A 27,811-nucleotide genomic window follows, 5' to 3' on the forward strand; every position below is an offset into this window, starting at 1 on the left:
TCAAATTTTTAAAAAGAAGCACCTTCAAGGCTAAACTCCTTCGTGCAACTGCTGAGTCATCAGCCACTTCATTTCCCATCATTCAGTCAGTCATTAAATAGTTCAGTGCACCTCATCTGTGTCTTAGAGCTCAGTGCTGGGGCCAGGCTACCCTGGAAACAATGGAACCCCAGACGGAGGAGGCAGGAAGGCTTGGTGGAGCTCAAGCAGCTGTTCATACAACATCCTTTTCTTGGGCTGAAGACTGTTCTCTCCAGGTGAAGGCCACGGAGGCCGATGCTGCCTGCATGCACCCTTCCTTACTGCCCTGTGGGACTCAAGATCATACCTGGCAAAATTATGAGGTCGAATCAAATTCAGTGTAGCCCAGTCTAGCCTCCTCTGCTTCTCCCCTGCAACCTCACTCACATCATAACAATTTTCCTTTTTATGACAATTTTTCAGCGGATGAGAAATGGGCCCCTTTTTCTAATTTGCACAGTGGCACCATGTGGTGGCCCTGCTGACCCCTCCTCTAGAGACCCTGTGGGAATGGCCTACTAGGTTTATCTTGGGTGGCTGCAAAGAGCTGGTCTAGGACCAGTGATCTAAGCAACATAATGAAGAACTTCCTAAACATAGAGCCATCCAAAGAGAGTGGATTGCCCTGGGAGATCATTCTCCATGAGGAAAAATGTTCAAGTGCAGGCTAGCAAAATGGCTAGAATGCTATGGGGGGATTTAGGTGGTTAGACTAGGCAGTGTGAAGTTTCCTTCTCATCTTGAGATGTTCTGAGATGACTGGTATCTCTTTGGTTTTGCTTTGGACATTGTAGTCTGCAGAAAATAATTTCCAACCGTTATCACCCATATTTAAAATATGTGCATGCAGGAGCTGGGGAGACAATGGGGGTAAGAAATGGTTTGGACAAGGTATCTACTTCTATAGTACGCTTCCTCTCTTCTTGCCCTCATTTTTGCTCTGTTCCCCCTCAGCTTCTTTTGGGAAGTAGGTAATGCTGAGACTGCTCTGGAAAAAGAATGTGGGTATATGTCAGGGCTAGTGGAGAAGGAAGAAAGGGCATCACCCTGGCTGGCCCTGATGTTGCTGTGCCTAAGTTACAGTGGCATAAAAAGATGCCAAATAAAGAATAAGGGTGGTCAAACAGTGTTCACCACTCTATGGACAGAGTTGAAAGGATGATTAAATGAGAAGCTGCGAGGAAAGGGCGTGCACGCACATGTACAGCTGTGGCTGGCATCCACACGGGCCTGCCTGCTCCAGAGAGCCCACGTGTGGTTGACTCTGTACCAATTTTAGGAAGCAGCAGAGTTTTCTCCCCTTCTGGGAAATCACGTAGCTTTCTATTTCTTTCTAGACGGAGGAGGATCTTGTGTCCATGTCAACAATTGGAAAGTCCAGTTTTGATCACTCCAGTTCCAAGCCCACTGAGCTAGGCCCCACTCCTGGGCTTCTCTTCTCCACGGGGCTCCTTAGGGGCCACATCCCTCCTGCCCTTTCTGCTCCTTAGCCTCTGAGGGTGGGTGGGCCTCCCTTGCACTAACACATACATTGGGCTTCATCCGGTTACTGGGGGTCAGGGAGAAAGCTGGGTGCGGGAATCTCACTCCTGAACGGTCTTCGGCCTCATCGTGATGGGGATTCTGGCCTTGGAGTGGCACGTTTTCAGAGCAGCAAAGCCCTGAGAGGTCAGACCTCTTGTCCTCCCAGAGTCACAGCTGCACCACCCTCAGGGCTCCGAGGAGAGTCCAGTGAATGTGGTGGCGTCACCCTGAGCCCAGTGGCTCTTTGATCCTTGTCTTGCCTGGGCTTTGCCCAGGACACCCTGCAGATACCACTCCATGAGGCTGACCTGATGAGACTTGGCCTGGGATGCCCATTTCCCAGAAGCCACTGGAAGATGGGGGGTACCTGCTGTGTGAGCTGATGGGCAGACGTGCCGGAGAGGCAGTGGTTTTGGTTTAGATGACTGGAAGGAAACATGTTATCTCTTCATTTCTTGCAAAGGCGAGGTCAGGCCTGGGGTCAGGTTCAGGCAGGTGTTTGATGTGGGGGGCAGACCCTAGAGGAATGGAAGCCAGGGGCTTTCTGCAGGGCTGAGCTCCACCCCCTCGGCCTCGCTATGGCTCTGTGCTGGGGTTTGGGTATTTCTAAAGCAGAGGCAGGAGGGGGGTGCTGTGGGGACAGCCCCAGCAAAGGCAGTGGGACGTTCTGTGCACTCAGAACATGACCTGGGGGTGGGAGTTATGACGTGGCAAAGGGGGCTGGTAGTAAGTGTTGTTTTTCCACTTGTCCTTTTTCTTACAGTGTCTTTGCCTCGCATTCCATGCACTTGGACCTGAGAGCTGCCCCTAAGATAATCTCTCTGACAAGGACCATCCAGTAGTGCACAGCTGTAGGGGAGGGGAGGCCGGTATGTGGAATGGTATTTTCCCAGATAAGAGGGGCTGGTTGGCGCTAGCCGGTTTGGCTCAGTTGATAGAGTGTCGTCCTGTGGACAGAAGCGTTCCGGGTTCGATTCTGGTCAAGGGCATGTACCTCTGTTGCAGGCTCCTCCCCGGCCCGGACCCTGGTCAGGGCACGTGCAGGAGGCAACTAATTAATGTGTTTCTCTCACATCAATATTTCTCTCTGTCTTTCTCTCTCTCTTCCACTCTCTCTAAAATCAATGGGAAAATATCCTCAGGTGAGGATTACAAAAAAAGAAGAAGAAGAAGAAGAAGAAGAAGAAGAAGAAGAAGAAGAAGAAGAAGAAGAAGAAGAAGAAGAAGAAGAAAAAAGAGTTGATGGGCAGAATGGAGGTCCTGACTCAGGCCTCCCATGCCCTGATTTTGGGAGGAAAAGACATTTTCCCCTCGTAGCTTGGGGATTATCCTTTCCATTGATCCCTGACTCAGAAGTGAGAGGTGTCCAGGGCTTTGGCTTGGGGAAATGACAGATGTTTCCCTTGGGAAAGGCAACTGAGCAGAGACTCCAGGCTAAGATGCCTAGGTTCATATCTGAGCTCCAGAGACAGTCGAGTTCTCTGTGCCTCAGTTTCCCACTCCTGAAATCGGAATAATAACAGTACCCACCTCGAGGTTGTTGTGAGGACTAAATGAGTGAGTGCATGTGAAGAACTTGGAGCAGGGCCTGGCAGAGTGATAGTGTCTATGCTGATGCTTATCGCTGGGATGGGAGGAGCCAGCAGGAGGCAAGGGACGCACTTGAGCATGGCAGTCAGCCTGTCCTCGTGTGACCCCTGGTCCCCCACTTGCCGGGCCATGGAACCCACTGCAAGTCACTCAGAGTTCTCTGGACTTTGGTGCTGCCATCTGTAGAAGGGGCTGCTGCTCACCTCACAGGATGTTATGAGCGGACGTGAGATCATGCGTGTGAGCTTAGCAGGCTGGCACATAGTAGGTACTCCATACACTTTATTTTTTTAAACTCAAGAGTGGTGTCTACCTGGATCTCCTGTCTGACTTCTGGGCATCTGAGAGGTGGAGGGCAGGAAAGCAGGGGTCCTTTCTGTTCCCACTGGGCTCTCACCTCAGCCTGTGGGAGCAAGCAGGGCATCGGAGGGTTGATAAGGCCACAGGGTAGAATCCTGAAGTGCGTGGTCAGCTGGGGCCTTGGGCAGTACAAGTAGAGGGAGCAAAGGAGAAGTTAGCTTGGGGGTAAGTGACAACATGTCTGTCCCCGCAGGTATGCCTCCTCCCACCCAAGGTCCTGGGCAGCAGGCCAGCCTAGCCCAGGTTACCTCAGTTCATGATTCACTGGCGTCTTCCCCGGATGTTCCACGGGGGCTGGCAGTGCCCAAGAGGGTGGCAAGTGGGCTCAGTGGGCTGGCAGCCTTAGGCCTGGGCCCAGATCTTGGACACCCCTCCCCTGTCTAGTCGGGCCACTAGGAGGCAGGGAGACCAAAGCTGGGGGTCTGAGCCTTCCCCATCTGGGCGGCTGTCACCAGGTTGCAGGATCAGACACCTTCATATCTCTCTATCTCCCCAGCCACCTCCTGTTGGCATCAGTGAAGGGAGAGTGTGTGAGTGAGTGAGTGTGTGTGTGTGTGTGTGTGTGTGTGTGTGTGTGCCTACAGGTGGATAAGCGGGGCTGGGTGTGGGTGGAAGTGGGGAGGGTGAAATTCTGCCAGCCCCCCCTTAGTGACCCATCATGCCACTAAAACCCAGAGACTGGGCAGCAGAGTCACCTTCAGCCCTCACTGAGGCCGGGGGAGTTGAGAAACTGTCTGGAGAAGAGCTAAAAGTGGCAGAAAACATCCGGTTTGTGAGTGCGCAGCTGGATTTAACCCTTGCAGCACTGTGCCGCCTACACTCAGTCTCCGCAGACAAGAGATCCCAGACGCCTGTCATTGAAGCCGGCCAGGCCCTGGGCCGGCCCCCAGCCTACGGCCCCCAGCTCCCCTCGGCTCCTCTGTGTCCGACACGGGGTGTGGCTCTACTTCTCCGAACACCCCTCACACCTGGGGTGAGGGCTATGGAGCAGGAGTGCCCCCTTATAAAGAAGCCCTCCTCCCCCTGACACCCCCTGCGCCAGGGAAGAACCTCCAGTCCCCGCTGCCCTCACTGCTCCTTGCTACTGCCTGCCCCAGAGAGGGCTGTGCTGCCTGGCTCCCGCCCCCTCACCCCTGCCGGCTGTGACATGGCACGCCTGCCCTCGACAAGTCACTTCTGTCAGGTTTCAGTCCCCAACCTGGATTGATGTCCCTGGAAAGAGCCTCTATCACCCGCTTGTTGGGCTCCTCAGAGGACCGGCTGTGAGGTCAGTGCTGAGCTGTAAATAAAATGTTCCCTCTCTTTTCCTTTCAGAGCCCTTTTGGTCAGAAGTGTCTGCAAGACCTCACAGAAGGGCACCCCTGGGCTCGCCTTACCTGCCCCCTGCTCCTCCAGGTGGGTGCTCCACCCTGACTTTCTGATTCCCGGGGCAGGATGGGCCATAGGGCGTGCTGGGCTTCGCACATGCGGGTTGGCCCTGTGTCAGCAGAATTCGAAGCAGCCCGCAGCTGAGGCCCAGAGACCTGCCAGAGTGGCGGTGGGGGCTCAGAGGGAGGGGCCTGCTGCCTCCCAGGCTGGGACCCCCAGGGACCATCCAGCACGGTGACGTCTCCTCTCCTGCTCGCAGCTCCTCTTTCTCTCTCCTGCCCTCCAGTGTGTGCCGTTCGTGGGACTGCCAGGCCCCCGGCCATAGATGCCTAGGCCTCTTTTCCACCTCTGGACTCTGGTCCTTGACTCTGGCTTCCTGGCATCAGCAAATAACTCCATGCAGGGCTGCATTTTCTCTCGGCTCACCCGAAAATGGTGCTTTTCACAGGAAGCCTCTGGCTGCCGGGCCCAGCCATGTGGCCTGCCTAACCCAGAGCCCCGCCAGGAGCCTTGCTGATGTCAAGTTCTCCCAGCCCTCTTGCATCGTAACATCTCCTAATGAGCCCATGTGATGCCGAACATTTCTTACTCGGATTTGACTGATGTTCCCCCACCCCCACATTTGACTTCTCTTTTCCACCAGAGGTTTGGGCTCTTAGATGATGCAGACTCTGTGGCAATGTCATGATGACGGAGAGTTGCAACATCTCAGCCGACCTGGGGTTAAGCCACAGGCATCCTAGACAGTTTCTCCCATTGCCCTGCAGTGCTATTGGGCCTCTGCGATCCCTGCCCCAATGTTAGATGCGTGTGAGACTCTAGTAGCCCGGGGAGCCAGCCTAGACTTGGGATGGATTACAGGGACACTGTTGACAGACCCACAGTCACTTTTTCTTTTATTTTTAAACTGTTTTAAATTTGTGAAATGTTTTATATATACAGACAGGCATATAAAACATAAAATAGTGTTTTCATAACAAGATCCCATATACTTACCACTCAAAGAAATAGATTGTGGCTACTACATAATGCCTCCACATGCCCTTTCCCTTGCCCATCTCACCCCCTCAAAGGTTTCTGTTAATCATGGCATTATTCTTTTTTTTTTTTAATAGTTTATTGATTTTTAGAGAGAGAGGAAGGGAGAGGGAAACAGAAAAACATCAATGTGAGGACACAATATCCCCCTCTACTGGGGATTGAGCCTGCAACCCGAGCATGTGCTCTGTCCAGGAATCAAACCTGCAACCTCTTGGTGCACAGGATAACACTCAACAAAGTGAGCCACCAGCCAGGGCTGCACTGTTCTCTTTTAAAGTCTCTCTCTCTCTCTCTCTCTCTCTCTCTCTCTCTCTCTCTCCTCTCTTTCTCTCTCTCTCCCCTCCCTCCTCAGTATATATAAACATTATAGTTGAACAAGTGTCAATCTAGCTGCAATAGGGAAAGGTAACATGTCACTATTATTACATTAAAGTTCCCAGGAAAAGCAGAGCCGAAGGAGAAAGTTAGGGGGCCTACCACACCTGTCTGTGATCAGGGCTCCTCTGTGCCTTTGGGACTGGCATCCCATACCCTCATCTGTCCCACTTCTTTCCCTTGGCTTGAAGCTCTTTGTGGAACTTTAAAAACATTAAGTATTCGTTTTGTGCATTTTATAATCATAGTTGCTAGAGATACCTCAAGGTTTGGGCTTCTCTGGGCCTCATGTGTAAAGAGAGTGATAATAGCACTTCCCACTTTGGGGTGATATGAAGATGAAATGAAATAAAACTCTCATGGGCTTTGATGTGTCAAACCCTGGCCCAGGGAGCATGTTCCTAGTCATGGAAAAGACTCTCAGAGCCTCCAAGGGCCCCCCAGAGTCTACCGCTCTCACCTCGGGGTGAAAGGACATGGTGCCAGGGGTGGGAGGGGGAAGGGTGCTTATACCCTCGGAACTGGCCTCCTTTCTTATTTTTCTTCTGACCTGAGGGACCCTCCTACTGTGGGGTCAAGGGACCACTTACACCTGTGATGATCCTTGCGAGGACTCAAATAAAACTGGGAGGCAGCAGGGTTTGAACCCATTTTAGGGAGGCCCGAGGTACCCCAGAAGCAGCTCTGAGGCTGACCGTGTTCGGGATCAGAGGCAGCAGGTGGAGCCAAGGACCCAGTGTGCCTAATGGGAGAGTTACGTCAGCTGTTTCCTGAAAATGATTTCTCTGAACTATTATAGTTTGTTCCTTCTATCTCTTTCCCCCTTTTCTCAAGTTTGAAATCCATCTCTAGATGATAATGCTTATTTATAAAAGCCATCTCTGAAAACAAAATCAGTTCTTTGTATATGACTCACATTACTCAGAAGGACATTGAAAAGAATGTGCTAAATTTATAGTGGGGCGGGGGGAGGGGGGCTTGATTACCTTGGTACAGCACAGCAGGGGCACAAGGCCCGTGGGTCCTGAGCCGGATGGCTGTGAGGAACTGGGACAGGAGTGACAAGGGCCCAGATTTGGGTGTAAGTCCTTTAACCCCTCACCTTCAAGAGCCGAGGGGATGAGAGGTCCTCTCTGCCTGTGAGGTCTAAGGCTATTGGTGGTCCTCTCCTTTTCTCCTGAAGGGGGCACTGGGCACTGGGCAACACAGAGGCCTCTGACCGGAATCGAACCTGGGACCCTTCAGTCCGCAGGCCGACGCTCTATCCACTGAGCCAAACCGGTTTCGGCATATAGTCCTTCCTCTCAACCTTTGAAGTAAAACTCCATTCTTCAGACGAGGACAGTGGGGCACAGAGAAGCTAATCACTTCACTCAGAGCAGCCCAGCTAGCAAGTGGCAGAGTCAGCCTTTGCACCCAGGCTATGAGCAACTTCACCACAGCGTCACCCACAGATTTACTTCTTGGGAAAGGGACCCCTGCTCCTGCTGGTGACCAGGAGGGAAAGCTGGGATGTGGAGAGGCATGTAGTGAGGGCACCAAAGAAATCCTGCTCAGGCCTCAGGGAGCTGCCCAGCTGCACAGAGCTCCCGGTAGATGGGGGCAGGGATGCCTGCTGGCCCCGGCACTGACTCTGGCTCTGGCCACAACCTGCCGCTGTTCTTGCAGAGATGGAGGCGATGGCGGCCAGCACTTCCCTGACTGACCCTGGCGACTTTGACCGGAATGTGCCTCGAATCTGTGGGGTGTGCGGAGACCGAGCCACAGGCTTTCACTTCAACGCTATGACCTGTGAAGGCTGCAAAGGCTTCTTCAGGTGAGTCCTCCCCAAGGGCGGGAAGGAGGAGAGGGAGCAAGATTCCCCATGAAGAAAACCCCTGCATTTCCGTATCTCCTTCCTTACCCTGTCCATGGCACATGCCAGTTCTCACAGCCACTGGGAGCCACAGGGTCTCGGTAAGGGTATCTCCTCCCCCTCTCCTCCTCACTCCATCTGTGTCCTCTGACCCTCCAAGAAAATGCCTTCTTGAGGTCACTGTGCAGGTCCCCATCTTTCCATTACCCCTTGACCCACAGCGCTCTGCACTAACCCATGTGTCTGTCCTTCCCACTGAACTTCCTCCCCAGTTGACATTGGCAGCTTTCTAATCCACGAGACAGGCATGTCCTTGGGGGAGCCCAAGACCTTGACCTCAGAGCTTGCCCTCCCATCCAAATCAAACTATTTCTTGGAATGAGGGAAACTGCACCCCTGGCCGGACCTCCATAGCTGATCTGTGCCCGTGTCTTCCTTCCTCTGTGGCTTGCTTGTCCCGGGTTGGAAAGCCGGCTTCAGAATGCCCAGGCAGTGTCAGTTTGGTGTCGTGTTTGGTCAGTGCCAGTTTCTCTACCAGCTGCCTCTTCTCCTTCTCTGTGAGCGCAGCATTACCAAAGGGATGGGTATGGGGAAAGTACTGGTAAGGGAATGAAGGAGGTTCCCATCCAAAGCCAAGGAAGGAGGATGGGAACGTGATGAACTACAGTATGGGACTAGGAGCCGTGAGGAACTGGCACTGGGCATATACTGGAGGGAGAGAAACCTGAAGAAGGTATCCAGAAAGGAGCTCTATGCAGGAGTCTTGAGTGGAGGTAGGCAAAGGGAAGGGCAGGGCTGCAGCCACCAAAGGCGAAAAGAGCAAACCGAGTCCAAAACAAGGACACGGAGGTCAGCCTGGTTCTCTGAACTGCAGGCCTCAGCTTGGAGGACAGCGTGAACCAGAGGCCGCGGGACCTGTGTGGATCCCCGCTGGCTCAGGGGCTCCTGGGCTCTCTATAAACACAGGCTCCAGGCTCACCTGCCCTCTGTCCCGGGAATCAGCAGGCCTGGAGTTTCATTGCCTTGAGTAATCGCTGGGCAGCGGGGTTTCTGTGGGTGCTAATTGCCTGTTTGGCCTGGCACGGGATGCCCGCTCGGCTTCCCAGCAGCCTGCTCCCCAGCTTGGGGAACCAGACCAGCAGCATCGCTGGCTCTGACTCTGTTGCCACGTCTCTCGTTCCTCTGGCCTGAAGCCTGCACTTCCGGCAGGGTGGGCCTTCCAGAGCCCAGGCTGAGGGTACCAGGAGCCTTTCCTGCGAGGGACTGGGGATGAGGAGCTGCTCCTGAGTGATCATGGGGGAGTCTGGGTGCACGTTAGGGCCTGCTTCCTATCACGAAACCGGTCAGAAATGTGTGAGCTGTGTAGCTGGCCATGCCATTCGTTAACTGTATGTTCTTGCTCAAATCTCTTAACTTTTCTATGTTACAGTTACTTCAACTAAACCACATGGTACATTAATATATAATCCCTCTACTATGTACAGTTAATCTGAGGATTAACAGGATTATATATAAAAGTGCTTTGAAAAAAACATAAAGTGCAAGATAAGTATATTATTTTTAGTGTCATGGGTCAACACTGATGTTCTTAGTAGAACGCCTCTCTAATGAAATAAACAAAAGTTTCTCCAGCCCTCCACCCTCCTTTTGTGTTTTCTTTCATACATTCCCTCATCAGATTTTAATGAGCATCTATGATCCAGACATTGGCTATGAGCTACTATTATGGAGACTCTCACCTTAGGTCACATCTCACCAAAGGTCTGCAACAGCTCTTGGGGCTGTTTGATTAATTATGGACACCCCCCCCACACACAAGTCCCCTTTCTTCCCAGTCACCTACTACTGGGTTCAACTCTGGAAGATAGGACCCTTAGGTGGCTGCTGGTTGTATTATGGCATGTTGGAGGTCAGTTCCTCACTAGAGTAGCTCGAATTTCTGTGCAGCTGTGCTTGCTGCCCTCAGAAACACCTGTAGGCTCTGAATCCTTGGGACAAGACTGGGTGAGGCATCTGGGTGGAGGGAGGATGGGTTCTCTCATGCCAAGGGCCAAGTGTGGGAAATGACAAAATGGACAAAGACGGTAGCCACCACTGACACTGGGATTAGGATTTCACAGACAAAAGTGACAAGGGATTCTCGAGCAACAATTTGAACTAGACAAAAACAGCATGCTGCCCCTAATGCCAGGACTTGCAGGCAGGGGTTTTGGCCATGAGCCAGGAATATACTCTAAGGAATCTTGGAGAGAGGAGCTAAGGATGGCATATGGTAGCAGAGTGTGTCCACAGGCAACACAGCCACACTATTGGTGTGTGGTGACATGGATGGCTCTGGGTCTCTTATCTTGTTACCTTGTCCTCGGTCTGCTTGTACCTTTACTGTCCCTGTCTTGATGACTGAGCCTGGCTGCACTATCTGAAGCGTCAACATCTCTGTTGGGGTTTGGTTTGAGTTTTGTTTGATAAACACACACACACTCAGAATCGATCCTCATTATTTGTGAATTCTGTATTTGCAAATTTGCTCACCTGCTAAAATTTACTTGTAACCTCAAAATCAATACTTGCAGCAATTCTGTGGTCATTTGTGGGCATGTGCGGAGTGGTAAAAAGTTCGAGTCTCCCAATGCACACATTCCCAGCCAAGGGCCATGTTGTTCTGCCTTCTGTTCACTTCTTGTGCTGAACAAGTGTCCTTTTTGCATTCTACTTCGTGACAAGTGTCTTGCATATGTGTGCTTTGTGCTGGTGATTTCACTCTTTCAGATGGCCCCCAAAACTGGTGTGAAGTGCCGTCAAGTATTCCCAAGTGCAAGAGAGCTGTGAAGTGCTTTACAATGAAAATACATGTTAGATATGCTTTGTTCACACATGAGTTCAATATTAACAAACCAACAGCATATACACTGAGTGGCCAGATTATTACGATCTCTGAACACATAATAATCTGGCCACTCAGTGTGTGTGTGTGTGTGTGTGTGTGTGTGTGTGTGTGTGTGTGTATTAGAGGCCTGATGCATGAATTCGTGCATGGGTGGGGTCTGGCCAGCCTGGCCAGGGGGAAGAGACATGGGCGGTTGGCCAGTCTGCCTATTGGTCGAACTCCTGGTCAAGGGGACAATTTGCATATTAGCCTTTTATTATATAGGATATACACTGAGTAGCCAGATTATTATGCGTTCAGAGATCATAATAATCTGGCCAGTCAGTGTATATTAAATAAGGTGTCTTTAAACAGAAAACACACACATAACAAGGTTATGTATTGATCAGTTGACAAAAACGTGATTGGAGGCTCACAGGCTAACCCTGTATTTCCTCTGGAAGCCGTGGTTCAGTATTCCCTAATTCAGTGTTAGAGTTGACTTTATAGAATGTAACTACCTCGCAAAACAAGAATGGACTGGATTTACGTAATTTATCCCTTTCTCTTTTCCTCTCCCCCTACTTCTCCTTTGCTTCATTCAAATCTACTTAGTATTCTTCCATTTTAGTTTAGTTCAGATAGTTGTTTGAGAATCCCTTGTCACTAGGTCTGTGAAATCCTGATCCCAGTGTCAGTGGTGGGTACCATCTATGTCGAGCACTGCAAGCTTAGAAACACAAAGATAAGGCAACCAAGTCCTTCCTCTCAAGGAGTTCACCCAACCCTTTCAAGCCAGTTCTCAAAGAAAGAGCATCACTTTAGTGCTGGGTCACTGGCTATTTTTCAAGCCCTGGGGACCAGTAATCCTGTTTGACCATTAGTGTTTAATTGACTTCTAAGGTAGGCAAACTAAACTGCTCTAGGAGCTCGTTGTGGTCATCCCAGCAGGTCCAAAACTCATAATCAAGCTCCTAGGGGAAATACAGGGTCAGGTTCCTGTGCGGTTCTGATCACAATAGATCAATAGATCAATACATAACCTTGTTTTTTGTGTGTTTTCTGTTTAAAGGCACCTTATTTAATACATACTGTTGATTTACTAACATTGAACTTATGTCTGAACAAAGCTTATCGAACGTGTATTTTCCCTGTAAAGCACACCACAGCTCTCTTGCACTTAGGAACACTTAGGTCATCCCAGCAGGTCCAAGACTCACAATCAAAGTGAAGTGTGATTATGAAGACTGGACAGTTCTATTGCTGTATGGTCAGGAATTAGAGACAGTTGTGAGCCAGTCCTCCTATAAGCTAATTCATGTTGCTCCTGCTTCCTGCTCCTCGGGAATACATGAACATCCTCAGAGAAAGATGGCATGTCCAGTGCATGGGCAGGCTTGTAGATGTTTATATGTCTTGTCTATACACTGAGTGGCCAGATTATTATGATCTCTGAACGCATAATAATCTGGCCACTCAGTGTATATCCTAATAATAAAAGGCTAATATGCAAATTGTCCCCTCGACCAGGAGTTTGACCAGCAGGCAGGCCAGCCAACCACCCATGTCCCCTTCCCCTGGCCAGGCTGGCCAGACCCCACCCATGCACGAATTCATGCACCAGGCCTCTAACACACACACACACACACACACACACACACACACACACAGAGTGGCCAGATTATTATGCATTCAGAAATCATAATAATCTGGCCACTCAGTGTATGTTAACAACCAGAGCATAAGTAAGGGCCAGAGGGGAAAATATGTGGGTCTCCTGCAAAGTATATTATGTAGTGGATGACCTATAGGGGTGCATGAATCTCTGGTCATGAAAGGCTCTGTCCAGGCTCTAATGTAAAGGGAATGGTGTAAAGAACAGAGAAGAAAACCAGAGGGATCCTTTGATAGAGAGAATGAAGATTTTGGTGAAATTTAAGAGGATGTCCTGGAAGGCGAGAATGAGAAGCAGGTCACTGTTTGCCTCTCCATCTTGTCTTCATCCTTCCTGTTAATCTCTCCTTAATCAGAACACTGTGAAGCTGTATGTTGCAAAGTGCCAAGTGAACAAAGGCAGTGTGGAGAAATGCCTTCTCAATTGCTAGCCCTGAAGTTCTCAGGGACCTTGTCAGTTAGGGGTCTTGTAGAATGCAGGGGGGGGGGGGGGGGCAAAGGGAAGGCTGATGAGGATGCAGGAACACAAGAAATGTGCTTTCAGGAAGTTTTCCCAGGTGATATTTGTAGAAGCTGTGATGTGAAGGGAAACAGAGACGTAGGGCAGGTGTCCAATGACTTAAAACTCAAAGTGCTTAAATGTCAATGGGGTAAATAAGTAGAGAGGAGGGGAGGAGCGGTCGCACAGGCTTTTCAATGGGCACAAGTGAATGAGTCACCAAGAAGTCAGTGCTGCTGGGAGAACTTTGTCCAGGTCAGCTTGGCACTGGCCTCCCGCCACAGCTGCTCAGGAGTGTGAATGGAAGAGAACAGGGGTGGGGTGGGCACTTTCTCTATGGATGGGCTCAGAGCGATGTTGGACGCTTGGGTAGAGAAGGCCAGAGTATTTGGAAAGGGAAGATCACTGGAGTTGTCAGGAAAGGCCGCTGCAAAGAGGTGAGGAAGACCTTACACTTCTTTTTGGCCAGTGTTTTGTTTCTTTAGGAACTCAGCACTTTTCTCGGGGCGCACTGGCATGAGTCTACCCTGCACTGTGGTAATGTAGGGCCGGCAGAGAGAACGGCCAGATGTTACCCCACACTTCCAAGCCGCACACAGCTCAGGTATGCCTCTGTCCATGGCCTGTGAGTCCCGAGGAGCCCTTTAAACACGCTCTTGGGCTGTTGGCGGCATGTGTTTGACTGCTGCTCTCTCTGCTACTGAGATCTGGGAGATTCGTGATAAGGACCATATTATGTAAGAACCCCAGAGGCTTTGGAATCAAACAGAACTTGACTCTAATCGCAGCTTTCACTTTTATTAGCTGTGTGACATGAAGCAAGTGATGTCACTTGGGCCCTTTCTTATCACCTGGAAAATGGGGATAATCCCTATTCTGGAAGGGTGCTGAGAGCCTTGGAGATAATATGTGAAGGACTGGCATGGGAAGCTCTCAGTAAGCGACAATGATTATTTCCCTTTCCAGTGACTTAGTTTCTGAGAACAGGGCATCCTTTGCTCTCCTCTATCATGGACCCTGGGACGCCCGTGACTGTGACGTGTCCGCGGGGATCTCTGAGAAAAGGTGCCTGCACAGGAGTTAACTATCAGGTGTGAAAAAGGAAGGGCTGGGCCAGGAGGCTCTAAGCGACCTTTACTCCAGTCAGAGGCTCCGTGGAAACTGGCTGGTGCTCAGGGAAACTGGACAACCGTCGCTGTAACTCCCACAGGGGCTGCGGGTCTAAGACATCGGGAGCAGCAACATAAAAAGCAGCAGCATGTTTGAGTTTCTGCTGCCTGCAGAGCCCTGGTGTTGGCTCCCAGGTCTCAGGTTCTCGCTGGGATGGTGCAATACCGCCTTCTGCAGCCTCCGGCAGCACTCCCTCCCCCTGCCTCTCCCTGCCCTTAAGTGAGTGTGTACTTTGTGTCCAGTCCTGCGTCCTTTACTTCATCCTTACACCCTCTCTGTAGGGTTGCTTTCATTTTACAGATGCGGAAACTGAGGCCTGGGGAGGTTAAGTAACATGTCCAGGGTTGTGTATCAGGATTTAAACCCAAACAGATCAATCTAACCAAAGCTGTACTTCTTTTATTTTATTTATTTAACTAGAGGCCTGGTGCATGAAATTTGTGGGGCAGGTATATTCTATTCGCCATTCTGTGTCTTGCTTTTAATCTGGTGAAGAACGCTTCTTCAAGCTTGTTCCCGTTCCTCCTGTGTCCTGCTCACAGCCACCTCCTTCTGTACGTTGCCCTCGGCCTCTGTGACCCGGCCTCCGCTGCTGGGCGTTTAGGCTCCGTCCTTGGCTTCTCCGTGCCGCGGTAACCACCCTCTGCACGTATCTTGGGGCCCATGGGCTGGATTACCCACAGGATGAATTCCTGGAAGCAGACTTACTGTGCTAAAGACTCTGTGCTTTTTCCATGGTGGTAGATATTGCCAAACTGCCCTCCAAAAAAAGGCCAGTGCTCTTTACTACATTGTTAACCTATTTTCTGTTAAAGTTGATTTTTTAAAATCACCTGCTGAGAACGCTTGGGTGCCACCACCTACAAACAGCCATGTAGGTTCCACCTGTCAGACCACATTGGTCTTTCCTGTCAGAAGCTCCAGCCACCAGGCCCCTGCATCCAGACCAGGTTCTGAGATGTCTGTGACACTCAGGGCAGCAGCAGAGACAAAGCCCAGAGCTGGTACTTGGCCCCAGGCTCAGGTTTTACAATTGTGTCTCTGCTGGCAGGGTCACCTCCTGGCAAAGGACCCTGCTGTCCCAGGCCCGAGCCCCAGGCACTTGATGCTTTTGTGACCTGCTCATGTCTTGATGAACTGGTCTCTGGCATGAGATTGGGCCCATGTCCTCTCTCACCCCTGACTTTCTAGAAACGTGTCTGTATTTAGGCCTGTTGCACCGCCCCTACCCCCTTCCTGAACTGGGGTATAATTGCCAACCGTCCAGCGGATGACAGGGTCCAGGCTCAGAGCAGCAAAGGCTACGGGCTCCCATGGAAACGCGAGGCTCTCGTTTCTCAAAACCGAACCAGCTCACCGGCAATCGGCGTTGGGAAGAAGGCAGGGCAGGGTGTGCCTCTCCAGGACAGAGCACAGAGCCAGGCCTGGCCCGTCTGGCTGCCCTGACTCCTCGTGGGCATAGGCTAGATGACAGCCACAAGTGTGGAAGTGTCCTTAGACGGCAGGAGAAGAGCTAGGACGTGGAGCCCGCGGGACCTGTGTCCCGGCAAACAACCGTGCTGGGCCAGACACACCTGAGGGGCAGCTCTGGGATCTGGGCTCCAGGAAGGACCTGGGGCTGCCTGTTGAACTGGCGAGGGAGCTTCCCATCCCCCAAAGCTGACCCACTCCAGAGCCTGATGATGCTCCAGGTGATGGGTAAACTCCATCTTCCCTGCTACCGTTCCAGGGCCTTTAGAGGAGCATGGGAAGAGCTGCTTAACTGTGTGTTTTTTTAAATAATAATTGAAGAGCTTCATAAGTTTATAGGTGACTTTCTGCATTGCTCAAATAATGCAAGGTTGGTGAGTGCTGGCACAAGGTGTGGCAAAGAGTGAAAAGCACGGGTGGCATTCTCACCACAGGCCTGGGCCCTGCTGTGAGATAATGTGCCTGGCCCGAGGACTTGCAACATTTTGCTTTTCTCCCTCCCTCTCTCTTTCCCTTTCCCCTCCCTCCTCCATCTTCTTCCTCTTCATTTCTCCTTCCTCCTCTTCTTCCTCCTCCCTTCCTCTCAATACTCCTAGGCCTCATACTGCAACGATACAGCTGGAAGCAAGGGCACTGCTTTTCCACAGCCGGGGCTGGCCAGAGGCCTTGGCTCCTGTGTCTGAAGGTGCCCTCTGTGTGCTCTCCTGGAGCCCATGGCCCAGAGAATGAACAGGAAGATCGCTGAGCCTGACTGGGCAGTGGGTGGGAGGACATAGCCCTTCAGCCCCCGGGGGTGGGGGTGAATGCCCAGTTGTAAAAAAAAAAAGAGGGGGGAGGGGAATGAGAGTTTGCTCTGAATTAAAAACTTCTGGTCTTTGAGTAGATTTAGAGAATTATGGGCATTCTGGGGGCTTGAGCATTTGTGGTAACAGGTGGAGCCTCGAGAACTGCAAAGTGGAAAGGATTAAAAGAGGGGGGCGGGGGGGGGGGGATGCGGGGACCAAACTCACATTCCGGAGTGAGAGAGTGAGAGAGATGCCCTGTGGTGATGATAGCATGTCATTCCGGGGTAGCCCTCACAGTGCCCAGAGTACTTGCACACTCTCCTGTCCGCCTGGGAAGCTGCTGAGAGGAATGGGGGCTCAAGGAGAAAGGTTTCCTATTTCCATAAAGGTAGGCAAACGCCTGCTATAGAGTGTTTCCCAGGGTAGTCACCGCAGGGGCAGGACACAGCCTTGGGTGGCCTGGGCTCGGAGGTAGACCACCCCCAATAGCCCAGGCTACTCCACCTCCCTGAATGGCCTGGTCTGCTGGTTGGCCTCAGGTAATGAGGGTTGTGGCAGGAGGGACAGGGGCCAATGCCAAAACCAACAACAGCTACTTCCTGGACCGCTGGGTTGTCCTTCACCTTGGCTGTGCTCAAGGGCCAGCTGCTCGGAGCCCCTTGCCTGTGGGCTCAGCTTCATGGAGCACATTGAGTTTCTGGGGATGAAGTAGCCCCTTCAATCCAGGAAGCTAAACGCCCCACATCCCTAAGGATTCCAACTTGGGAGCCTTCACTTCCTGCTGACTCGCCTCACTGATGAGTTTCTTTACATCAGTGGTCCCTTCCACGGAACAAGGGGGTGCACTAACAGTCTCTGGGCCCCTGAGGGTCGTAGGGACTGTGACTGCCAGCAGAGCTGGTCCTCTGCTCTCTTCTCCCCTATCTCTAGGGTCAGGTTGGCTTGGCCCCCATGTGTCCATGTCAACTGATTGTGTTTTTCCTGAACCCCCTGTACGTTCTAGTGAATGTGAACAGTGAGTCACCTTTCACCAAGAAACATGAGTGTGTGACTTCTGGGGAAGATGATGTCATCAGCTCATCTCCCGGAAAAGGAGAAGGTCAGGCCTGGGCCTCCAGTTCTAAGGCTTAGTGCCTCGGAGGATGCTACTCAGGGAGAAAATGATTCTGCCATCGTCTTTCCCGGCTGAATCCCGCCACCTGTCCTGGGGGGAAGGTGGGGCCTCCCCTTGCTGGGGCTTGGAGGGGGGGAGTGAGAAAGGCCTCTAAGACACAGGTGTGGGAGGCCCCTGGGAAGGTGGCCTTGGTGCAGCCTCCCCTGTGGGATGGTTGGCAGCGGGAGAGGAAGCGGAACCAGGAAAATGAGTTTGCACCCATAGATACACGTTCGCGGTGGAGACCAGGTGGGTGTTGGCTTCCTAGCTGAGAACCTCTGACAGTTTTCTGTTCTTACAGAACCTTTGTTTCCTTGCCTTTCAGAAAACCAAAGCCAGACCTTAGCGCCGCCCCCCTGCCCCCCCTCACCTGGCCCCTTCTCCTTCTGGACAGATTATGTGGATGTCTAAAGCTATGGTTGGGCCTCTCCCCGCTTCTCCCTGCACCTGTGCACACGTCTTTCCCTGGATCGGGGGTGCCCTACCCCAGCCTTCGAGATCTCTGGACTCTAGGAAATAAAGGCCGCGACTAGCATCCTCACCTCTCAAAATGGCTCTGTAAAAGCAGTGAGGGCTACTTTGCAGATTTCAGTATTTAAAATTTTTTTTTTACTCGGTTAATTCACTCATATATTTCCTGTGTAATTAACAAGAAGAGTGAGGGGTAGAGTGCTGTAGAAGTAAATGAAGCAATGATGGGGGCAGAGCAGACAGGGAGAGGAGGGCGCGGCTGCCACGGTGGGGGGCGGGGAGGTCACTGAGAGTGGCCCGGTCCTCTGGGGGAGAAATGTACATCCGGGGCCTCGTGGGCGGGTTCCCGCTGTCACAGCAGCCAGGACTGAGGCGCTGGAAGGTGGGTGACCCCGTGGGGGACGTGCCCTCTCTCGGCAGACGCAGCATGAAGCGGAAGGCGCTGTTCACCTGTCCCTTCAATGGGGACTGCCGCATCACCAAGGACAACCGCCGCCACTGCCAGGCCTGCCGGCTCAAGCGCTGTGTGGACATCGGCATGATGAAGGAGTGTGAGTGTCCAGGGGCCAGGGAGGGGGTTGGGACGGGACTGGGGGCAGGGGATCTCCGGCTGCTGTTTATGCAGGTTTGGCCAGAGAGGTGTGCCCGCCCTTTCCCCGGAGCTGCTGGCCTCCTGGCATCCGGGGCCAGCAGCCTGGGGAGGGTGGCCGAACCGCCAGGGTGAAGGCCTCTGTGTGTATGGGTCTTGGAGGCCAGGAGGAGCCCTCCAGTGAGGCTGGTGGGAGGGAGAGGCCAGGCACTGCCTTCCTGAGCTCCCAGGTCAGTCTTCCTCCAAGATGTCATCACTGTGCTCACAGCTCCCTGGATCCGAGGGGAAAGAAAGAGGCTCAAGGACCCCAGGGTGCTTTGGCCTTTGGGAGAGGGCCCTGCTGTGGTTGGGGCGGGGAAGAGTGGTGGGGAGAATGAATGTTCAGAGCCTGGCTGGCATTAGGGTCCACCCCACCCCAGCCTTCCAGCCTCTCTGGCCCTGGGAGCAAATCTGAGGGCTGGTGCCCAGGGATACTGGGTGGAAAGATTCTGTGAGGGGAAGCACTGGACTCTCGGATGACCCTCTAGATCCAGACAGAGAAAGAGGGGCAATCCTACAGGACATTCTGTCCAGCTCTGGGGCGGGAGGAGTGGATCGGTGGGGCAGTTTCAGATGTTCTGACCCCTGGACTTTGCATCTGAGCTCTGGTACCAGTTACTTGGTAACCAAAGTAGACACTGAATTCAGTAGATCCTGGGAGGGGCTAACCAGCGCCTTCGGGGGCTCAAGGCAAGGGCACTGAGCTGGCCGGGGCATGGGTGCCCTCTGTACATTCAGCCCCTGCTTTGCCACTTGCTCACTCCTGTCTGCGATCTGCACTCGACCCTGGGACAGGGCCTAGGCCCTCTAGGCCATAGGCCTGAGGAGGTTGGGGAGGCGGCGGCCCTCCTGGCTATGGGACTGTTTATTTGGGGGGTGGGGGGGGCGGGGGAGCAGGTATAAGGAAGATGTATCCGGAACAAGAGGAAAAGTCACATACAGGGCTGAGGGGATGGGAAATTTCTTCCTTGATGGGAAAAAACAATCTCCGTTGCTGAGAAACAGAGGCAGAGTGGAGGCCCTCACCTGGGGCCCCTCTGGCAGTTCTCAGCCCCTCACTCCTGATCCCAGCTCCCCAGACAACACTGGCAGCCCTGGAAGGAGTTTCCAGGCCTGTTCCTCCTCGCCCCCGCGAGAGCCTGCAGGCCCCGACATGCTCATCGCTCCGTGCCCAGGCCCCTGCCCCGCCCGGCTCCCGTGTTTATCCTGGAGCGTGCAGGCTGCAGGCCTGGGTGCCTGCTGGGCTTCTCACGCGCTGGCTCGGTGCGACCTGCTCCGTGTGAGCCGGTGCTGGACACCAACCAGGTGCAGCCGCAGCCCCTGCTCCGCCCCGGGGAGTGTGTGAGCAGCCTCCAGGGGCAGGAAGACTGGGTTCTATGGCTCCAGCCAACCAGGAGCAGCACAGAGTAACACCGCGGGGATTCAGTAAGGCTCTGCTGCAGGAGTTCCGGTCAGGGCCGGCCTCACTGATATCCGGGGGGGGCCCCTCTCCTGTGTCTCAGGGGAAGGAGATGACTAACGGCTTGCAGCAAGAAGTCCTCTGAGCCCCATGAAGGTAAAGCTATCAGGATTGGAGTCAGAAAGCAAGTTGAGACTCGACGCCAACTCGGAGTCCCCTCCTTGATCCCTTTTGGGCCCCACGGACAGCATTGCAGCCACAGTGAGGAGCAGACCTTGAGTGGGTCAGGGGACCCCTGCCCAGGAGCACCATGTGGCCATCCTCCCCAATCAGCTTTGTGCCCCAGCCATGCCCTAGCCTCAGTCCTTCCCAATGGAACCCCGTGTCCCTGGTTCTGCTGTATGCCCAGTGTGGCCCATGCCCACCACTCTCTAGATGCCAGTGCAGGGAGCTACACTGAGTTAGGGATGGACCCCAGAGCTCCACTTAAAATAGAAAACTTGGCCCAGCCGGGTAGTTCAGTTGGTTGGAGCATCATTCCATACACCAAAAGGTTGTGGGTTCAATCCCCAGTCGGGCATGTTCAGGAGGTAACCAATCGATGTCTCTCTCTATCTCTCTCTCTCTCTCTCTTTTTTTCTCTCTCCCTCCCTCCCTTCCTCCCTCTAAAATTAATAAACATATCCTCGGGTAAGAATTAAAAAAAGAAAAGGAAAGAAAAGAATAGAAGCCTTGGTCTAGCACTAAGCTCTTAGGCCACTTTCCTGGAAGGGAAGGTCTTCCAGGGACAGATGTGGTCCCTGCCTGGGGCAGCCAAGCTTTGGGAGGCCTCTCAGCTCCCGGTCATGCCCCTGGGATCGGGAGTTCCCAGTCATATCCCTAGGATTGCTGCTCATTTATCACCAGGGCAGGCTGTTGCCCCAAGGCAACTGAGTGTCAGCATTTGTAAACCATAGGACACCCGGCTCCCTAGCTGCAAACCCAGGTCCCTTCTGATGGGGCAACGGAGGTGACCCTTCCCTGGAGGAGGCTAGGAAGGCGGAAGGGATGAGCCTGGGAACCAATGTTTATTGACCACCTACTGAGTGCCAGATATGTGTCATACACATGCATTCTCTTGTTAAGTTCTTCAATTCCCAAATATGTCATTACCCTTTAAGATTCAATAGATGAGGAAATTCAGAAGAATTAAAAGAACATGCCTCTAAGTTAATAAGATGATGGTGTGGGCATTCTAACCTAGGTCTGTCTGTTTCCAAAGACCAGACCTATGGGCTCCAGCCCAGCACAGCCCCCAGGTGTCCCCAGTGGGCCAGAGCTCCTTCATCCTGCATTCCAAGGCACTGCCTAGGGCCCTGCCGATGAGCTGAAGAGAACTTGGTCCCACTGAAGTCTCCCTTTCTCTCTCTTCAAGTCCTAGTTGACTTTATGTCCTTGGAGCCCAAGAAATTTCATAGTTGAGTTCTCGCTTCTGGTAGACCAGTCCTACACAGAAGTACGTGTTCTGTTAACTTGTTTAACATGTTCACAGTTGTGCATCTTTTGCACCCAGCATTAGCACAGAGCCTGGCACATAGTAGGTGCTCAATAAATGTGTTGAATGATTGAATGTTAGCTTCCCATGTGCTTCTTTGTACCACTACCTCTCCCACTGGTCTATAGATCAAGAAGATCCCCCAAACCTGATATCATCTGTGTCGTTCGTTTGGAAAACCTTTATGTCTGCTTCCCTGATGTTAGGCACCAGTGACAATTTGAAATGTTTTTAAGTTGTTTGTGCTTTCAGATCTTGCCTCCCTAACTCGATTCTCTGGCATGGGAATAACTTGCCCAAAGCTGTTTTCTCATTCAGCAAGGAACTTAGTAGGAGTCGAGGAAAGCTGCTAGGAAGCCATATGGGTTTCACAAAATCCATGTACGGCAGATTTTCGAATAAGTTTTATTCAACGTTGCTTCATTATAACATTGATGAAATGTGGTAGGAACTAACTCTTATTCGCATCATTTAGGATACGGTGAAACAGTTTTTGTTATTTGTCATTTTGCTTAGTTATAGAATCTATCCACATGCTAAGTAAGTACGTAACTGCACATCTCATGCACTTTATTCTTTGGAGAGCCCATCAAATGCTCTTTCAGAACCTATTTGCTCTTATTCTAAGTCAGTGGCTTTTAACTTCAAAAAAAAAAAATGTCCTCCTACGTGATAGTAATGGCATTTTTAGTAGCAATTCACTGAGCAAATGATGATCTCCTACGGAATTAATAGCCCCTTAAACAAATGATGTATTTCATAAATCACAATAGCATCTGCATATGTGAGATACTTACGATTTATTCAGTCCCCAGACAATGTGGCCTGGAGGGAGGCCCACAGATTGGTGGCCCCTGTTTGAAACCAGCAGATCCCAGCATTTCTTCCTCTGGGACTGCACGAAGGATGGTGGTCCCTATTGATACTAGTGATCCAGAGGAACAGTGTCATACGATTAACATTGAATCTTCTTTCGAAGTAAATCATTTACAAACTTTGCTACTTTAATTAATTTTTCATACTCTTCAAATGGATTAGAACACTTTGTGTGTTCAATGCTGAGGACCAGGGCCCTACTGAGCACTTAGCTGATTCTAATCAGAGGCCGTATGAGTTCCTAGATACCCCCCACCCCTAGAACCACCCTGGCCTGAGATGAATGCCAGTCCCACCACTTGTTAGCTGTGTGACTCTGAGCAAGGTATATAGCCTCTTGGCCTCAGTTTTCTCATCTGCAATATGGGGATAATAGCACCTGCTTTAGGTGGTTCTTACAAGGACTAAATTCATGTGAGTTAATATGAAAAAGCAAAACCACACTTAGAATTGTACCCAGTACATAAAAACCTCTATATATTTTATCCATTTTTATTTACACTTTTTTATTGCAAAAAAACCTTGATCACCAGAATTGCCAGCTCCCAACAGACTTGAAGTAACTCTTCAGGGGAGAAGGCACACTTCTAGGGGCAGGCAGCGAAAGGAAGAGACAACACATAGTTTAACAGAGAGAGGGAGACCGAAAGCCGAGGAAAGCAGCACAAGAAAAAAAAATCATAGCAGGCTGAGTCATGCACTGCAGGGAAACAGCCCTGAAGAATTCTGAGGTCATAACCTTGTTCCTGCAAAGTCCAGTAATTGTTCGGAATGATGCCTCTGAATCATCAAGAAAAGATTACATGATGTTACAGGTGTTCTGTGACAGGGTATTCTGTGTTGAAAATATTTCAGTAACAATGATTTAAATAAAAAGGTAAGCTCAGCTCAGTATCTGGTGGACGGGCCTTCAGCGTGTGTATGCCTGACATTGTAGGGTACATGCAGTATATCCCTTCCTGAGCCCAGGGCAACCAGCACATAATAGGTACAGCCAGTTTTGATGTGTTGGAATCCAATATATCAGACTATTGAACAAGTACCATGGCCAGAAAGCTCCACTGAGCTAGCCTTTATGGGGGAAACAGGAATTATAAGATGTGGCCCCTTGCCTTAGTCAGTAGCCTATAGTTCCAGTGAAGGAGACTTTGAACTTCTTAGGTTCTCTCTACACAGGCATTTATTGCACACCGCACTAACCATAAATATTACAGAGTGGAAGGCAATTGGGTGCCAATGTAAAACTAGACATACTATAGGGTTAAAAAAGGGGGGGGGGGGTCGGTGCATATCCGGGCAATCAAGAAAGGCTTCATGTAAAAGACAGCCACCTGTACGCTGGGTGAAAAAGAATAGGTAGAACTTGCACAGCTACTGAGGAGACAAGACCCAGCTGGACAGGCGTCCAGCAGGAGTGGAAATATGGTGCCAAGAGGGAGCAGGTCACGTTCACGGGTCAGCAAACCCAACGCGACTAGAGCGGAAGTGCAGCCACAGGCACTGGGGAATGAAGCTGGAAAGTCCGGAAGAAGCGAAATCCTGGAGAACCTTGACGTTAGTTTGCACGTGGTAAGCAATAAGGACCCAGGAGAAGTTTCTGAGCAGGAGAGACATTATGGAACCACAAGGACTGGCCCACGTCTGTGGACACCCTGGCATGACGGGCAGAGCCAGCCCCTCCAGCTCCAGTCTCATCACTCTTCTGGCCACCCCTCGGGGGAGCAGGGAAGACCAGACACTTACTCTTGGGTTCTCCAGGCTAGAGCCTGGCACCCTCTCTTGACTGGGTTGCTCCCTGCTCCCACTCCACTTGACCTTTTGGGGTCTGAGCAGACACCCTCTGTGGGAGGATAGTTGGCAGCAATTCGGGCAGGTGAGTCAGTCATCTGGGCGTGGCCTCCTCCCAGTCCTCCTCTTAGTATGGCTTACCTCGGCTGGGGACGGAACGCACCATCTTTTGCTGCAGGCATCCCTTTTCTGCGGTGCCCGAGGCTCTGGTTGCCCACTCCTACCACCATAAGCTTTTCCACACCCCCCACCAACTTCTCTCATCCTCCCCCCTCCTGAATCGCCTGGGCCAATGGGCCTTCCTTGAAGCCTGGAACCCACCCACTCTGAGGTTCTGGTTGCCTTCCCTGCTCTTGTGAAACTCCCCAGTTCTGTGGGTAGAGGCCTTGGCAACACCAGCACGGAGCAAGTAGCTACAGGCCGCGGGCCCCAGTGCCCACTCCTGCAGTCAGCTCTCAGCAAGCCCCGCCAGGAGGTCTGTTTGCCTGGCTTCTGTGCCAGGCATCCCTGCTCCCAGCCCCGCCCTCCAGGCAGCTGCCCCAGCACCACCCCGAGCCCCTGCATGGCATGAAGGGGTGTGAGGTCTCCCCATCTTCAGACAATTGGATAGCAGCTGGAGAGAACTTCCCCGATTAGAACAATGAGGTGTGGTTGTCGGGGACTTCTAGAGGACTTGAAAACTCTCTCGGGCAGAAATTTCAAGACTGGACAGGCTGGGAGGTATTGTTTTGCAAGGAACCAAAGATGAAAAGCCTTTCGCTGCTGGTCAGAATAGATCAGATGCCTGAATTCCATGCCTGGAGAGTTGGATGTGGGAATGGCCACATGGGATCGTCTTCTTAGCACCTCCCAGCTTCCAACACTGTGATTGTCCCCACTGTGACTCACTCACCCTCCCTTCCCCCTGATGTCTCCCTCAGGATCAGGGAATATGGGGAGGGGGAGGAGAGGGGGAATTAATGTTGAATGATTAGCTGCTTTGTGCTCAACATGCATCACATTCAGTTCTCAAAGCAGTCCATCTTTCCAGGCAGATGTTTTACTTCGCCACCCCTGAACACATTTTATGGAGGAAGGAACAAAAAAAGGGGGACTTAGAAGAGATTGCATGGTCCAAACTTGTCATTCTTTAAAATATATTTATATTGATTTCACAGAGGAAGGGGGAGGGAGAGAGATAAAAACAACAATGATGAGAGAGTCATTGATCAGCTGCCTCCAGCACGCCCCCTACTGGGGATGGAGCCCGAAACCCAGTCACGTGCCCTGTCTGGGAGTCGAACCATGACCTCCTGGTTCATAGGTTGACACTCAACCACTGAGCCACACCAGCCGGGCCAAACACAAGCCCAGAGAGTTTAAATAGTTTGTCCAGATGCATACACCATGGGCGTGAGAACCCAGCCTCTCTAATGTCCAGGCCATCCACCACTCAGATCCTCCTTTCCTTCTCTCTCAGGTGCCTGCCTTTTCAACATAGAAAATCCAATTTTCTACCCATAGAGTGGGTTTGGCCTCCCCTGAGGCAGGAACCCCTTCCCCCCTTCTGTGAGCTCTGAGTGTGTGGTGGGGGAGGCAGCCCTCCCATCTTGTGTCTTTAGAGACTAGGGGAAGGTTTCTTGGAGGAGCTGCAGGCCCAGCCCTCCTGATGCTTCCTTCCTGCCCACAGTCATCCTGACCGATGAGGAGGTGCAGCGGAAGCGGGAGATGATTCTGAAGAGGAAGGAGGAGGAGGCCTTGAAGGACAGCCTGCGGCCCAGGCTGTCGGAGGAGCAGCAGCGCATCATCACCATCCTGCTGGATGCCCACCACAAGACCTACGACCCCACCTATGCCGACTTCAGCCAGTTCCGGGTAGGCTGCCTACTGGCCCTGAAGGATGAGCCACAAGGGGATCCTGGGCACGGGGAGAGGGCCAAGGCCTCCCAGTCCAACGGGGAAGGGCAATGGAGGTTGCTTCATCCCTCTCACTTTAGGGTGGCCGCCCCCTCCCATGGAACTTCCTTAAAGCCATCCTGTCGGAGATCAAGGCCCAAGTAGGAAGGTGGCCTGAAATGTGAGCTTCTGACACTCCATCTTTCCCTTCCAGCCTCCGGTTCGAGAACCTGAGGGTGGAAGCAGCAATGTGTCAGGGCCATCCTTGAGACACATGCCCAGCTTCTCTGGGGACTCATCCTCCTCCTGCTCAGATCAGTACACCTGCTCCCCAGGTAAGCGGGACTGCACACCTCGCTCCCTGGTGAGCAGGGAGAGGAGCCCAGAGCTTCCCCACCTACCTGTCCGAGGCTGCCAATGGGAGGATGGTCCTATCACACTGTGGGCCACATGGTGTCTTCAGAATAGGTAGAACTCAGAACAGGCAGAACTTGCCCAAGGGCCCACGTTGGGAAAGGCCAAGCTGGGGTCCCAGGCAAGGTCTGCCTGCAGTAGTCTCTTGCTACTCCCTCTGAGCCAGGCTTCTGCCCCTGGCTCCCTCCTTGGGGGAGACCTGGTTCCTCTATTTTGAGCCTGGGCCCTATGGGATTTTTGTTTAGTGTTCCCAGTTTTATTGAAATACTAAAGGCCTGGTGCATGAAATTTGTGCATTTGGGTGGGGTGGGGGGGGTCTCTCAGCCCAGCCTGTGCCTTCTCATAGTCTGGGAGCCCTCGGGGGATGTCCAACTGACACCTGCAGGGAGCGGGCCTAAGCCTGCAGTTGGATATCCTTAGCGCTGCCACAGAGGTGGAAGTGGCTCTCACCACCACCGCTGCGCTCACCAGCCGTGAGCCCGGCTTCTGGCTGAGCGGCACTCCTGCTATGGGAGCTCACTGACCACCAGGGGGCAGTCGCTCAACACAGGAGCTGCCCCCTGATGGTCAGTGTGCATCATAGCGACCGGTCATTCCACCATTCAGTCAATTTGCATATTAGCCTTTTATTATATAGGGTGATTGACAGATCACACTGTATAAGTCTAAGGTGTACAACATAATGATTTTATATATAACAAATGAACATCTATCACCTTACATAATTACAAAGATTTTTTGTGTGTGATGAAAACTTTTAAGATTTACTCTTAGCAACTTTCCAATATTCAAAACAGTATTGTTAACTATAATCATTAGAGCATGAGCCTTTTGGAAGGTAGAATTTGGCATGGAAGGTTCCCCTTGCAGCCAACTTTACCCCAGAGTCCTGGGGGACCATTAGGCCATAGAGGACCTGTCACCTCCAGCCCATCCTTTCTTTTCTTCTTATGTGCTTTTTTTCTGCCTTCCTCTTCATCTTCCTGCCTCACCCTCCCCTGCTTTTGTCGTTCATCCCTCTACCTCTCAGCCAACCCCAACCCTGCTGCCCTCTGCCTGGGGCCTCCTCTCCCTC

At 51.9% G+C, this 27,811-nt stretch overlaps 1 protein-coding gene across 1 annotated transcript in view; it reads left to right on the forward strand.

The window, feature by feature from the left end:
* The window catches only part of VDR (vitamin D receptor), a 68,493-nt gene that overhangs the window by 15,713 nt on the left and 24,969 nt on the right, over window positions 1–27,811 (forward strand). Inside the window, exons 2-6 of the mRNA XM_028144255.2 lie at window positions 4,810–4,890; window positions 7,948–8,095; window positions 18,643–18,773; window positions 26,117–26,301; window positions 26,537–26,657. Of these exons, the coding sequence (XP_028000056.1) occupies window positions 7,950–8,095; window positions 18,643–18,773; window positions 26,117–26,301; window positions 26,537–26,657 (583 nt within the window). The 5' untranslated portion in view covers window positions 4,810–4,890; window positions 7,948–7,949. The remainder of the gene's footprint in view (window positions 1–4,809; window positions 4,891–7,947; window positions 8,096–18,642; window positions 18,774–26,116; window positions 26,302–26,536; window positions 26,658–27,811) is intronic.

The sequence above is a fragment of the Eptesicus fuscus genome, chromosome 7 (assembly GCF_027574615.1).
Source record: "Eptesicus fuscus isolate TK198812 chromosome 7, DD_ASM_mEF_20220401, whole genome shotgun sequence".
Taxonomy (NCBI): Eukaryota; Metazoa; Chordata; class Mammalia; order Chiroptera; family Vespertilionidae; genus Eptesicus; species Eptesicus fuscus.